Raw genomic sequence first — 15,903 nt, forward strand, 5'->3', positions numbered from 1 at the left:
GATTCAGAAGAAGCCACCCGTGTGCTTCAGAATACGACTTATTTCCATTTCCAGTTTCATGCTGCATGAACAGTTCCTGCTGTGGTTAAGGAAGGCCTTCATCCTCTGGACAGCCCTGAAGTTCAGTAGAGGGACGGGGCTGTGATAGCAGGGAAAGCTACAGATCTGACCGGTGTTGATGCTTCTGTCTTTTGAGAGAAAGCCTCTTTCAAATAGTAGACTTCCCACAGTAGGTAGCAGTGATCAAAGGTGGAAGTTTGCCCTTTTGGGTTTTTATCTTGTTGCTGTGTGGCATCTCTGGTATGGGGGATGGAATTTAAGGCCTCACGCGTGTTCTACAGAGATACATCCCCAGCCCCCACCTTCGAAGTAATTACATAACCCAATCCCTAATTAAAAGGGACAGCCAATTGCTAAAGAGCCCCTATGGAAGAATGAATGGTTCAGCACTTTCAGGGTGGTTTGCTAGCCCTGAACTTGTCTGGAACAGTTCTCCTGTTCTTGGCTCCATGCAGTGTGTGAGCGCACACTCGCACACACGCACACACACACACACACACACACACACACACACACACCCGTCAGTCAATCTCCCGTGTCCTTGAACTCCCGTCCTTTTGCTGGGCTCACCAAAAGCCCAAAGCTTCCAAGGCTCACAGGGGACTTCTGCTTCCACGGGCCTTCACCCAGCTTCTACTTTTCTCGATGGAGCAAACGAAGCAATTTAGTTATGACGTAGCCACAGGCTCAGAAGTCAGGCAGGCAGGCCTTCCTTTGTCCTTTACAGCAGCAGGACGTCTCTGCAGCACTGGTCCCTGCTGCCCTTCAAAACCTAATCTGTCTCAAAGGAAAGAAAATTATTTCCATAAGGAATCTTACGCCGTATCAGTGTGCAGTACTGAGAGACTAATCTTACTGGATTAGCATATAAAACCCAGACTCTGCTTATCGGGCATTTGCAGTCTCTTAGGCGGTTTAAGCAAGAACACGTCACTTTAGGAAATCATTGAAACTGCTTAATGTATCCCTAGGAGAAGCAGATTTTGTGCATCAAACTGCTGTCTGGGGGGATGGGGATTTAGCTCAGTGGTAGAGCACTTGCCTAGCAAGCACAAGGCCCTGGGTTCAGTCCCAGCTCCAAAAAAAAAAAAAAAAAAAAAAAAAAAAAACTGCTGTCTGAACATCTGTCTCTCTTTTTTTTCCCCTTTGTAAGGACCAAAAAGCTGATCATTGATGTGGTCCGGAACCAGCCAGGGAGCACACTGATGGAAATCTTAGAGACGCCAGCAACTGAGCGGCAGGTGACTAATCTTTACATGTATGACAATAAGTTAATAGAGATGGCGGTGGCCTTGACGTTCACACTAAATGTTCACTGTCACATAGGGGAACTTAGTGTGGACAATGGACTTCACATCTGAACCACACGTGGAATATCCGTGGCAGAGGCATTCTCGAATGGGTACTGGGTGTTTTTTTGTTTTTGTTTTTCCTCTACAGTAGGAACAGAGACTCTGGGTGTGACCCGCAAGCTCTGTCATTCAGCAGGTGGCTGGATATACCGGTGAAGAAATCATGCCGCTTGATAGGATGTCAAAATCCTTGTGTGTGAGATAACTTAGAAGAGAGATATCTCGCACAATCAAAGGTTTTTTCCCCAAGTGTGTCCGAAGTGGGAGTCCATGGTGACCTGGTGTCCTTACATTGCCACAAACAACTCAGGTTTCATGACAGTCTGAGATTAGAAATTTAATGCCATTAATCCCTGCACTTGGGAAGCAGAGACAAACAGATTTCTGTGGTCTGAGGCTAGCCTGGTCTACATAATAAGTTCCAGGATAGCCAGAGCTCCATTAATAAGACTCAAAGAAAAAAAGTTGGATGTGAGGCTACGTGCCTGTAATATCAGCACTAGACAGAAGGCACAGGAGTTCAAGGCTAGACTGGGCTGTCTCAACAACAAGAGGGAAAAAAATGGTTTGGTTCATTCTGAAATAAATCAATTAATCCCCGTGTTATTATTTTAGTGCCAATAATTGCCACTTCCTAATCGACTTAACAGAATTGCCTAATTACTTCTTAATGGGTTGTGCTCATAAATTTCTTGTTCTTAATGTAATGGGTTGCCAAGAAATCATTGTCTCCAGATTCACTTAAAAAAAAAATCAAAACTTCAAGCTATCTTATGTGCGAATGTTTTTTAAGCAATCTGATGTATAAATATACTGATTTAAGATAAAAGGTTTTTTTTTTTGTTTTTTAGCTCTGCTGTAGCCTAAGTGGCAGAGACCATACACAGACGTATGGTCTCTTGTACACCTTCATGCCCCCTAGCTTGTGACTGGCCACTTAGAATTCTTTCTGGGCCTCAGGTGCTTACCTGTAAAAGGGTTTCTAATTCCCAGACAGAGGTTAGGGAGGAACATGCTAAGCAGATGCCATAGCACCTGACACACATCCAGTATATCACCCGCCTCGCAGTCCTGTTGTTTACTGCTGGCCCAGTAAGCCATTTCCGTGCCCTGATGCCCTATTCCTCCACTACAATTGCACCATAGACTTGATCTATGGTGTCAGCTGTCCTTGCAGTGAAACAGACCACCAGTCGCCTCAGACACTGTCTTCTCGGACAGACTGGCAAGTTAGCACTCATTTGTGTGCACGCCATGCGCACAGGAACTGTCACCTGCAGGAATATCATTGCCCTGTGGCTCAAAGGAACTCTGCCATGGTTACTGTGAGAGGGACTCTGGGATGAGAAGGAAGTGCTCTGGCTGCCTTGCAGTTAAATGGCTTAGGAGTCTGTCAGCAAGGCTGGCTGGCGAGACCTCCGTGGATGCTCAGAGCTCCGTGTCAGTGCAAGATGTACTTTTCATTTTCTCAACCGGGCTACCCAGGAATTGAGATTCTTCATCCAGGGAATTACAAAGTAATAATTATACTAAGACAGTCGGTCACCTTGGCAAGGAAACAGCACCTTTGAGCTTTGGCCAAATTAGGCCCAGTATTACTTCTGTGTTTAATTTATTGTTGTTATCGTCGTTTGTGTTTCTTTATTGTTGTTTTTCTTTTTTTTTTCTTTTTTGTCTTGTTTTTGCTTTCTTAATTGGAAATAGTTTTTCTCCCAAAGTTTCCTTCAAAACCGTAAAGAGCCTATCCAGGTGCTAATCTTTAGACTTCGTATGTGTGACTTGGAGAGATCGGAGGAAGCGTGACCTGTTGACATTCTCTCTTTCAGGAACTAGAGCACACCAAAGACATGGAGAGCCGTGCTGTTGCAGACTCCAGGGCCCTGGAGGAAGGGAAGCAGAGCCAAGCAGTGATTGAAGATGCGAGCCTGCCTCTTGAGCAAAAGAAGAGGAAGATCCAGAGGAATCTACGGACGCTGGAGCAGACTGGACATGTGTCCTCCAAAAACAAGTACCAAGACATTCTCAACGAGATGCCAAGTGTCTGGAAAATACCTTTCTTCCTTTCCCCACGTAGACATTTGCTGGCACATGGGGCATCCTGGGAGATGACCTGGGGACTCACAGGAGCATACGGAGTTCCTGTTTTCCTTAGTCTTCTGAAATTTTAAAGGTTTTGAGGATTTGTGGCTTCTATAAGGAATAGATACAACCCCCCCAGGCCAGGAGGAGAGTCAAACGCACCAGGGTAAACACTCTGGGAATGTAATGAGCAGTGAGTTCTGTTACAACTCTAAGTCAGGGGTTGGGGATTTAGCTCAGTGGTAGAGCGCTTGCCTGCAAGCACAAGGCCCTGTTCGGGTCCCCAGCTCTGAAAAAAAAAAAAAAAAAAAACAACTCTAAGTCAGGGCTACCTACTGCCTGCCTGCCCGCCTGCCTGCCTGCCTGCTTGTTTTATGATGCTTTGGGAAACAATTGTTTCTTTCACTGTTCACTGCCCTAAAGTCCCAATTGCTCTTGGGAGCTGCCGTTGAGATGGTAACTGTATGTCCCTGCGAATCTGCTTTGACACAGTTGAGCCTTACTGCAGCTCAGACTTCAAGGTTCGTTTCTGTTTCTCACGGCACATCTTGCACTTGAGAATGTCCTGGGAAAGTGATCTCAACTTTGCGCAAGGAAACAGGAAATGGTTGAGATCTGTTTGCTGAGGATAAGGAAGGACATATTTGGGTAAAAAGGACATTTCTTTTTTTTTTTTTTTTTTTTTTATTCAAATGTATACATCCGTGTGGGTCTGAGCTTAAAATCAGTTAAATAATTAGAGGAACATGTTCTTTGTCAAGCCCTGGAGTTAAATGAGCGGTCTGATTCTTTGGTAGAAAATTATGGTCGCTTTAGCAGAAGGATTATATCTCTTGCCCTGAGTAATCTAAAGAAGCTATCCTTTCTTTTCAAAGTTTGGGTAGAGAATAGTTCTCTTTGAGATTATGAGACAGAGAAGTCAGGGCCGTTTGCAATCAATGAGAAAGCTCTGTTTATTAATGAAGATTTATTTCAGGAGGTGTTGGGAAATGTGCCTCTGAATTCCTGCAACAGTTGGTTTTAATCTGTTCACAAAGGAAACATCACGTGAAACAGGCAACATTTCAAGTAAAATGTTCTCATAGCTTACTGGCTTATTTTTAAATTTTATTTAGAGAGAGAGAGAGAGAGAGAGAGAGAGAGAGAGAGAGAGAGAGAGAGAGCTTGTGTGTGTCTGAATCCGAGTATTAGCACATATGCACCACAGTGTATGCACAGGGAGGTCAGAGGACAACCTTTGTGAGTTCACAACTCCTACCTTTTTGAGGCAGTTTCACTTGTCTCTGCTGTGCAGAGTCCTCCAGGGTAGCTGGCCCAGGAGCTTCCAGCCAACTCTGGTTCCCACCTCCCATCTCACAGAAGGAGCGCTGCAATGCTGCCACATCTGAGTTTTTATGTGGGTTCTGGGCCTCAGACACAAGTCATCCAGTTTGCATGGCAAGCACTTTTGCCTACTGAGAACTCTCCCTGCCCTTACTGAATGACTTTTTTTTTTTTTTTTTTTGTCATTCAAGAGAGTGCCCCTGAATAGTTTGAGCCCCGTTTATTTATACAGAATTTATTCAGAGCTTTCAAACACATTCAGCTTCAGATTTTCCTTAATCATTATCCAAGAGTCTCAACAAGTACTTATTAGAATTCGTTTTAAGCTCCCCTTATTTCCTTGTGGTTAATCTTTTTCATACTTTTTTAATTAATCATTCCGTTCGTTTATATCCCAAATGATGCCCCCCATCCCACATCCGCCCTCCCTCCTACCCTTTGCCTGTATGAGGGTGCTCCCCCACCCACCCACACTCTCCCATCCCATTGCTCCAGCCTACGCTGGGGCATCAAGCCTCCCCAGGACCAAGGGCCTCCCCTTCCATTGCTGTCACTGAATGCCTTTTTAAACCTAGATCTTCAAGTTCAGTTTTTTTTTTTGTTTGTTTTTTTTTCATTTTTTTTTTCAAGTTCAGTTTTAACACGACTCCCAGGATCTATGAGCAGAAAGACAAAAACCATATTCTAGGAATTCTATTTAAATCTAAGTATGGTCCTCTCTTGCTATCTGGAGGGAACTGGGTTTTGGATTCCAGCCAACAACCAGAATCCATGGGTGCTCAAGTTTCTTACATGAAATGGGTAATGTTTGTGTGAGCTACCAGTCCCCTGCCCGTGTTTTACTAAAAAAGTAAAGTCAAATGTGTCTTGCACGCCGCCAGACTGACTCACCCCGGCTCAAGCAGCCTTCCTGTCTCAGCCTCGGAAGTGGCTGGGACCAACAGGTATGTGCCATCATGCCTGGCATATACTGTATGTCATATACTATATATACATGTATAATATAGACATATACACTATATGGCATATACTGGCATATAAGGATGTCTTTCCCATATACTCTACGTCATATCCCAAATAGTATGTAATTGCTTAAGGTCCAATGCAAATTTAAGTGTGTGTAAATATGTGTTCCCTACATTGCTTAGGGGAGTAGTAAAAGGCTAACTATGCTCATTACAGAGGCAGTTTTTTTTTCCTCTGTATTTTACTCCTTGCACAAATCCAAAGTGGAGCTATAGAAATGGAGCCAGTTTTCAATCTTCTCAAGTCAGGAGAGCCATCGATGAACTGAGATCATATGAACATTAACCTTTTTATGGCTTAAAATATTCTTCCAAGAGGGAAGTTCAAAAGAGTCTGAAGAAATCACATTTCTCTAGCTAAGGTTTTCTTTATGCTCTTTTTCCTTCTCCCGATGGAGATTCCCAGTTGCTCTCTAGCTTGCCTGTCATCTCGTCTAGGAAGACTTTGAACTTCTCCTCAACTGCTCGCCTCAACCTCCCGAAAGTGCTGGGGAGACGGGCGGACACCACTGGGCTCACTCACCATCGGACCCAAGGCATCACACATGCTGTTAAGCAAGCACTCTACTAACTGAGCTACAACCCAGCCTTTTTTGCCTTTTTAAAAGCTTTTTTTTATTTCCTAAACTGTTTGATGGTTCTCATATTAAGGGTGGAGGGGTTGTCTATAAAGTGTGGGGAGGGGGTGTGTGTGTGTGTGTGTGCTGTGTGTATGGGGTGCTGTATGTGGGGGGGGGGTGGTGTTTGTGTGCTGTGTGTGCTGAGTATGTGAAGTGTGTGTGTGTGTGTGTGTGTGTGTGTGTGTGTGTGTGTGTGTGTGTATACTCTTCTCTGAGTAGGCTGATGAAATCCAGAGGTTAACACTGATACCATTCTTCATAGTTCACTACCCTAATTTTGAGACCAATCTCTGAACCTGAATCTCACAGTAGTTTCAGCTAACTATCCCGAGCAGCCAGTGAGCCCCCAAGGTCTCCCTGTGCCTGCCCCCAAGCTCTGGGGCTACACATGTGCTACCGCAAGCAAGCTGTTATGTAAGGCTTAGGATTCGAACTCAATCCTTGGAGAGCTCTTGACTGACTGATCCATCTCCTAGTCTACTTCTCTCACTGAGGGGGTGGAAAAATAAACTTTAGTAACCCTTTAAAATAAAAATTGAGCAGAAAAGGATAACAATGTGTTGGGCTGTGTTAATATATATAATGAGGTAGGTGCCTGAGATAAACTATAATCAGCAGCCACATTCCACCTGTTACCTGTTTTTTTCTTCTTCTAAAGCATCGGTCTTCAGAAGAAGCGAGAGGCAGGCTCCTCCCAGCCCGCAGGCCATTATAGCCCTTACTTGTTTCAGGATATTCAAATCAAAGACTCAATCGAAGCTTCAAAGGCTGAGCTGTCAAAACTTCAGCAGACCCTGCACGCACTTAATAAGAAGGCAGCATTTTATGAGGATCAAATTAATTATTATGACACCTACATCAAGACCTGTGTAGACAACCTGAAAAAGAAAGTGAGTTCAGATCCCTTGGTGCCCACTCAGTGTTGGGATTTGTTTAGAGACTGCAGCACCGGTGGGTGGCCTGGGTTGTTTTGGAATCGCTAGTTTGCCTTTATACCGCTGATAAAGGCCATGACCAGAGCAGCGCTGGGAGTGAAAGGGTTTCATTGGCCTGCATGTGCAACCACAGTCCCATCAGTAAGGGAACTCTAGCAGGAACCTGGGGCAGGAACAGAGGCAGAGAACACAGAAGAGTGGTACTCACTGACTTGCTCTTCTTCATGGACTATTCAGCCTGCTTTCCTATAGAACCCAGGACCACTCAGCCCAGAGAAGGCACCACCCACAGTGGTTCCCCCAACCCCATTGATCACTCATTAAGAAAATGACCTACAGGTTTGCTTCTGCCAACCTTAAGGAGGTGTTTCCTCAATTGGGGGTTTTAGATTGGTTTTAAAATGACTTGAAGGTCTCAAATGACTTTAGATGAGTCACACTGACATAAAACTATCCAGCAGCTATATGTCTATTTGATTTGAGAATGTTTATGATGAATAGGAATTTGTTTACCTGATAGCGCTAGATAAGTCAGGTACTTGCTAATTGCACTGACCTAATGACCCAAATTTTAAATTAATCTATTTTTTATTTTATGTGCATGCTTTGTCTGCATGTATCCAAGCAAGGGTGTCAGATCCCTTAGAACTGGAGTTACAAACAGTTGTGAACTGCCATGTGGGTACTGGGAATTGAATTCAGGTCCTCTGGAAGACCAGTCAGTGCTCTTAACCCCTGAGCCATCTCTCCAGCCCCAATGACCTAAATTTTAATAATTTAAAATTTTGTTGATTTTTAAAGCCATTTCTTGACACGATAGGCTAAATTTTTTGGCAGCTCTCTCATACCCACTATTAATAAATTATAGATTTTTTATATACAATCTAATGACTCTCAGTGACAACTCTTTGCTGATAATTATTCTTATCACTTCAGATCAATCAATGTTGATTAAAGTTTAATTACCCACTTTATGTTAAGTGTGTGATGCGATACCTAGATAACTTTCCTCTGCATAAAAGCAGTAGGAAGTGATACTATGTGGAAAAAATCAATAGTGTTACTCATAGGAAGTCTGAAGAAAAGAGATAGTCTCCTCATCCGCCTTTATAGTCTCCTCATCACCTTATTCGGGCGGTCTTCATTCACGTTTGAAGGGCTGTGCAAGTCTTTTAACACTCTACCATAGAGAAATCAATCAAGCAAACTTTCAATGGAATATGATCCCTAGTGGTTTGGCTTCATAGCTTTACAGCAACTTTAAGCCATGAACTCTGTAGTCCTAATGCGGGTTCTGAGTCTCTAATAGTTTGTAGATTCTTGTATTTTCTGGGTGTTTAACATGAGGTTGAGAGTGGTCTTCTTGGGGGGTAGCTGTGAAAGCGTAAATGAAATTACTTGTAGCAAAGGCATGCATTAATATCAAAGGGACCAATGAAACCACTCATTTTGGAAAATACAAACTGATATGTTTAAAGTATATATTTAAACATAATATGTATAAAGTATATATTTGGAACAGGGCTAGACTGGGTTTTACACTTTCAGTTTGGAAATAGCAAGTTCATGTAATTACTCTAGGGCTACTCCAGTGACTTACAAGACAGACACTTGGTCCAGTATGCCTGAGAATGCAGCATACCTTTTAGTTTAAACACCAACTTCAGTCACTTAGAAAATCCACATGGGTAGTGATTCCAAAGCATGGGGACCAAGTCACCTTCTATCAAAGATCAGTACAGTCCTCCACTCCCCCACCCCTGAACTGTGGGGTGTCTCTGGCCACGGGTTAAAGGCACCATTTGGAACATCTTGACAACAGGTCATCTGTTCTTCGGCTCAGAAATTCTCGGAGATCAATTAAACTGGATGAAAAGGAACCCAAAGGAACTTAAGAGAGGAAGCCAGTGAGGTACACGGCAGCAAAACTACATGACAAAGGTGTCCTGTTGGGCATAGACGATCTTCAAACCAACCAGTAAGTAGGGGCTGTGCATTGCCTCCAGTCATAGGCACAAGCTGGACTAGGAGGTCCTGGGTGGCTTGAGGGTCTGTTTGTTCTAGCAAGGCTTAGCCTGTGTTACAGATCACTAGTCACACGCCTCACCACCCCACCACCCGACCTTCAACACCAGGCCCTGATGGGATTGGTCCTGAGAAGGGTGTGTGTAGCTAGAAGTCATGTGTCCTAAGGTTTGTCCAGTATATGAATCTGAGGGTCTCTCTGGTCCTTCAAACGAACTGAGTCAGAGCCATGAGCATGAAAGGCTGCCTTTTGATCTTGGTGCAAGAGTTACTAACAGTTACTAAAACAGTGTTTGTATTTCAAACCACAAGCCGGACAGCCCCTTGTCAGAACTACACTCCCCAGCCCAGCCTGGGGAGTATGTGAATTCAAGGGGAAGAACCAACAGAAATGGCGGTACATGCCCTCAGCGCATTCGAAAGCATGCCTTGCTCTGCCTTTGCAGAGGGCCGAGCCTCATGCATCATCCTTCCTGTCTTCCTTTGTCTCAAGAGAAGTCATCCTTTGGCGTTGGCCTTCTCTCTGACTCCCTCCTCCTTCCAGGACCGGCCCACAGCATCTGATTCTATAAGCTCTGTGAACACACATCTTTGCCTCTGAAGTTTCTGTAAAGAGGATTACCTAATGAACGTTGCTGTCCCAAATAGGGGTATAAGGCCATGTCCAAGGATCACACCTGCTCGCTCTTTGTAATTAGTAGTTCAGATCCCAGCAGTGAAGATGATGCAGGTGTCTGGCTGCCCTGGGATCCCCACACCAGTCTGCTCACTGGCCCTAAGTTGAACTGTGTCGGTTTTTTTTCTTTTTTAGCGGTTTTCAGATCGTGTGTCTGACTGTTCTTTTCCATAGGTTTAAGAATGTTATGTTCGAGGCATTTGAAGCACTGAGGACATGGGGCATCTTTGACGTCAGATCCAAATTCTCGGCGCTGAGATGGAAAAGGTGCAACCAATATTCAGGTGAGCTGGGGTTTTACCCAGAGGCCATTGCGGGTCTCCTTGCAGCACCTGACAAACCTTGCTGCCAGAGCTGACAGCCTGAGTTTAATTTCTGGAACTCAGATAGTAGAAGGACCTCCACATGCACGCACACACACACACACACACACACACACACACACACACACACACACACACACACACACATGCACGAAAATTGTGTCTGATATTAACTGATAATAGTTTTCCATGCAGTTTTTTTTTTCCAATGCTGAGTTCAAGCCCAAAAGCTCACACACACACTAACTAACTTTTGTACCACAGAATTACAACCTCAGCCCTCTGTCTGTCAGTCAGCCATTTGTTCTACTACTCGGCAGTAATTTCTCAGTGTGTCCTAACCACACCACCACTCACGTCACTTTCATTTAATTTGTTAAACGCAGCTTCAACCCCGGAGCTGCCACGGGTCTCAGGGGATTCCAAGTCCTAGCTCACCTGTATTTGTAGGCATTACCAACGCTTTAGAAGCCATTAAGGGATTAGTTGGATCAGCCAGGTCTATTTCGCCATTGGTTCTTCCGTGCATTTTTAAACAATGGCATCACACTGAGATGTCCTCCTTCCTCTGGTTCCAGGACTACTTCAGATGCAGTATGAAGGTGTACGCGGATGAAGATGTTCGATAAGGTGAAAGTAAACGTGAATCTTCTCATTTACCTTCTGAACAAGAAGTTCTACGGAAGTGACGGGCTTCACTGCTGAGGGACCTCGTGGACTCTACTGCCTGCCTGGAGAAATGAGTTTGTCTAGTATTTTTTGTTTTTTTAAAACATGATTGAAATCACGGGTTTATAAATGTGTGATTTTTTTTTTTTTAAAGACCAAAACTGTTCTGAAGAATGTAGCCACTTGCCTTTTTGATAATTGGATACTGCAGCAGGGGGATAGACAAGATGGGCTGATGGGACACACCAGTACTGTGGCACAGGTAATCTGGCCTGAAAGTTCTGAAATCTACTCTGTGACGTTTTAAAGTAGGGGAGAAAGAGCTGACTAGGGACAAAATGTATAAACCTATTTTCCCTATGAAAAATTTTTAAATGTCCCATTTTAAAATGATGTAATTCTTCGTAGATTTTTTTTATCTGTGGAGAAATAGAGATCTAATTAATTTGTAATGAATTATTTAGACATATAGTTCTAAGCCCTGCCTTCTGGGAATTATCGGTTTTAAAGAGAACTTTTGTGCAATTCAAAATGAAGTTTTTATAAGTAATTGAAAGTGATGACACAGCAACACTTTCTGCATAAAAAGTATATATTTTATGTGATTTATTCAATTTATTCAAAGTGCACTACTGCTCCCATGGGAAGGCTCCTGTAGGAGGAGTCGCAGGAAACACGGTGGATAGTGTAGAGACCCCACCTTCACCCCTCACCTTTTATTTGAATACTTCAATTGTGCCTCTCAATTTTTTTGTAATGCTATAAAATGTATCTAGATGGTTTTTAAATGTATTTTTGAAAATTGTTTTATGTAAAATAAATGTTACTTAATTTCACATGAAGGTGGTTTTCTAGGGTGTTTTAATGAGTCCAACCTGCAGGGTAGAAGACCTTGTGGGGCTATCAGGGAAAGAAGTCATATACCCAGAGCTGTGCAGATTGGGGTGCTGTGAGGAAGTTGCTGTAGGAAGGACTTGGGCCCCCAAATTCAACCATCCATGGGTTGATTCATGGCAACCAGAGATCCAGTCAGCCTTTTACTGGATCCCAACTGATTCCAACCAGAAGGGGAAAGGGGGCAGAAGTTTGAACAAAACGCTTTGAATTACAAAGGCCACTCTTGCCTACTTCCTGTTGGACCAATAGTAGGTTCCAGCCAGCCAGGGTCCTCCCTCAGTCTGTTTTTGTGTGGTCACCAAAAATGTGCTTGTGGCTGGGCACTTTGCAGTAAGACAAAATGCTCATTTAATTCCAAGTTCTGAGGGCTCTGAGCTGGAGCTTGCAGCTCAGTATTATTCACAGTAGATGAGGAAGAAACAAAATACCAGCCAGGACACTCTCTTCAACAGTGTTTCTAAACCTGGGGTCAGGAGAAAAACCTTCACAGGGGTCTACTAAGACCATCAGGAAACATAGAAAATATTTACATTATGATTCATAACAGTATCGCAAAAATACACTTACGAATGGCAGCAACAATGTAATAATTGTATGGTTCAGAGTCACCACAGCACGAAGAACTGTAAGGGTCACAGCATTGGGAAGGCTGAGCCCCTCTGCTTTATGGAACAACCCTCTGCCCCAAACCCTAATCCACCTTCTTAAAGACATTACCTGCCTTATGAGGTTAGAGCTCCACGGTTTAATTAACCCTTTAAAGGTCCTACCCATCTCTCAACATCTTTACTGAGACTCAAACATCAACGCGGGTTCAATACATACACAAATGGGGACAAGAATCCAAGCTGGGATTCTAAATAGGCAGTTAAGTATCCAGTTAAAACAGGGAGCCTAAGAGAAGACAATCTGTTAATGAAAAGAAGAAAGATAGTAGAGCTTGGACCCCTGGGCTAGACCTTTTCCTTGGCACCTTACCATCTATTCAACAGGCTTATTTTCCTTAGGGATTATAAAGTCTGCTTAATAGGAGAAAAATGAACTTAAGTTTAAAATCAACAAAATTTGGAAAATTTGATAAGTAGAAATCCTTTTTATATATAGTTTATTTTTATTCTATGTGCATTGGTATTTGCTGCAAATGGCTGTCAGTGTGAGGGTGTTTGATCTTGGAGTTATAGACATGTCAGAGTCACATGTGGTTGTTGGAATTGAACCGTCCTCTGAAGAGCAGTCAGTGCTTTAGCCTCGAACCACCTCTAGCCCCAGAACTTTCTATTTTCATATTGTTTCAGACTACATTGAATTTTTTAATTTTCTAAATACGAGTGTTTTGACCAAGATGTAATGTATGTACACAATATGCATGTCTGGTGTCCAAAGCTGTCAAAAAGAGGGCATCAGACCCCTGGCACTGAGCTATGAATAAGCTGCCAGTGGGAACTAGGAATTGAACTGGGGTCCTTCTGCAACAATTGCTGGAACTGCTGAGCCAGCTCCATCCCTAAGCAAATATATATTTTTTGACAAATACTGCAGAACAATTCTATCGCAACAATGTATAACCGTGGGAGTGGCTTGCTTTTTGTTGTTTGGTTTTTGTTTTGTTTTGTTTTGTTTTTTTTTTTGTTTGTTTTTTGTCTTATTTGCACATCGTTAGCCTTATCGTGACTCAGTAGAAGCACTCTGGTAAGTTTCCATATCTACACAATGTTTTAGTGAGGGTTTTCATTGCTGTGAACAGATACCATGACCAAGGCAACTCTTAGAGCATGTTTATGCATGTCTGTGGGTGGTTCTGCCTGTGTGCGCCACGTGTGGAACCAGAGGCTCCCACTTTGAATGCCTTCCCCATCCCTGTCCCATCCTGTTTTTGAGACAGGGTCTTTCACCGAATCTAGAGTTTGCCTTTTTAGCCTGTTGGCTGGCTAGGGCCCAGGCTTCACCTGTGTCTACCCACCCTCCCCCAGCACACAGACAGCAGCACCATGCCGGGCCCCTATGTGGGCACTGGGATTGGCAATACTATAATGCTTTTCACAAAGATGGTTCCTAGACTGTGACATGATCGTGGTTCCACTCATTACAAAAGACATCTTTTAGTCAAGGACGCTGAGAGTGCTGTATTCCTCTAACTTTTCAGTTAGACACCTGACACTTTTGAGTTTTTACACTGTGCACCCTAGCTGTTGGTATTTCTAAGTTTCCATTCCCACAGCTACCTGGCAACAGCCAGGTATGCTCTGGCCCCACAGTTGCCTGGCAACAACAAGCTATACTCTGAGCACAAGGGGGCTGCTTCCCCCCTCCCCCCTCTTTGCTTTCTCTTGCTCTTGTTCTCTTCCCTGCTCTTCCCTTTGTCTCCTCCATCTCCATCTCCCCCTTCCCCCGACATGCTCGTGGGCCAGCCTCCTTTACTTATCCCCTTCTACTCTTTTCTCATTAAACCTTTCCACGTGGAACCATGTTGGCTTGGTGTGCTCTGGTCTGGAAAGCTAGCCAAGATTCCGCAACCCCAACACTAGCTGGCCTGAACTAACTATGTAGACCAGGCTGGCCTAACTGCGGAACTAAAGGTATGTGGACAACTGGCCCATTCCTGGCACTTGAAAGCAAAAACCATGGCAGCCCCAGTCACTCTCCATCGATCTGCCTTTGGGCCCCAGGGAGGAAGCAAGACCTGTAGCACATTATTCAGGAAGCAGACCAACCCATGTTGTCATTGTGTGGTACAAACCATCAGGGCTTTTAGTGTACAGGTCCCTGGGGTATCTTGTGGGTGTGTGTGTGTATGGACACTAATTAGAGATACTTTTCATGATGTATCGCGACGATTTTTGTGGTTGTCGGGGGTCAGTGGTGTTCCTCAACATCTAGAGAAGCAACCACAGAACCAGAATCAAGGAGAGGCCATTGCTATTAGATCTTGCAGGTTAGCTATTTGAAAGCACCATTGCCTCTGGTACTGAAAGCCAGACCTGGTAAGGGAGTTAAAACAGTTTCAAGCCTAGGTCAGCGGTTTCTCACCACTCCTTCTAGTGCTCAGACCCTTTCATACAGTTCCTCATGTTGTCATACTATCTGAGCATAAGAGTATTTTCATTGCTACTCTCATCACTAATTTCCCACTACTGTTATGAATCTTGATGTAAATATTTCTGAGCTAGAAGTTTGTCAAAGAGGTCATGGCACAGGTTGAAAACAGCTGCTCCAGGCTGTGTTCCACTCCCTCGGTTGAGTGCCTGGCGTGCCTTATCAATACTCTCCTGAGCAGATAGGGGCTCTGTCATGGGGTGAGGAGGACAGCATTCCTCTTCCCATGCCCTTCTGAGTCAGTACTGCTTTCCATGGACAGTTGATGGATGAGAGTCTGTGATGACCTGATAACGGAACATCCTTTCTTTCCATTTAATATAAGACAGCTGCATGGACTTAGTCAGCTGCCTGTTTTCCTTAGAACAAACTTCCTGCTTAAAACACCCTAGAGTTGATCCCTTTATACAGGAACTGAAGTTTCTGTTTTAAGATGGGATCTCAGGTAGCTCGACTGACGCCAAACATGCTAGATCGATGTAGCTGAGGGTGAGCTTGAGTTTGGCGTGTCCTGCCCTTGCCTCTCAAGTGCTGGGATTAAGGGGCGCGCACCACAGTGACCTGATGAACAAAAATTTTGTTTTCTTTTGAATAGATACTAAATTTGACCTTGCTCAGGGACCCGTCATACCACTTCCTGGGGGCGAATTACTGAAATACTTTTTATGAGACACACTTTTTTCTAAAACCTGAAATATGAATATAAGTTTGTAAATAATAAAGACAAAAACAGGTCTCCTCCTGAATAGGTTGTAATTTATTTAAATCTACTGTTTGCTTGGAGAAGAGATGAGAAGCAATACGTAACTGGAACGAAGCACAACAT

General features: G+C 43.8%; 1 protein-coding gene across 1 annotated transcript in view; it reads left to right on the forward strand.

The window, feature by feature from the left end:
- Iqgap2 (IQ motif containing GTPase activating protein 2) overlaps positions 1-7,539 on the forward strand; it is a 274,420-nt gene extending 266,881 nt beyond the window's left edge. Inside the window, exons 31-34 of the mRNA XM_032897047.1 lie at positions 1,214-1,301; positions 3,239-3,451; positions 7,191-7,349; positions 7,528-7,539. Of these exons, the coding sequence (XP_032752938.1) occupies positions 1,214-1,301; positions 3,239-3,451; positions 7,191-7,349; positions 7,528-7,539 (472 nt within the window). The remainder of the gene's footprint in view (positions 1-1,213; positions 1,302-3,238; positions 3,452-7,190; positions 7,350-7,527) is intronic.
- Positions 7,540-15,903: the final 8,364 nt, after the last annotated feature.

This window comes from Rattus rattus, chromosome 3 (genome assembly GCF_011064425.1).
Source record: "Rattus rattus isolate New Zealand chromosome 3, Rrattus_CSIRO_v1, whole genome shotgun sequence".
NCBI lineage: Eukaryota > Metazoa > Chordata > Mammalia > Rodentia > Muridae > Rattus > Rattus rattus.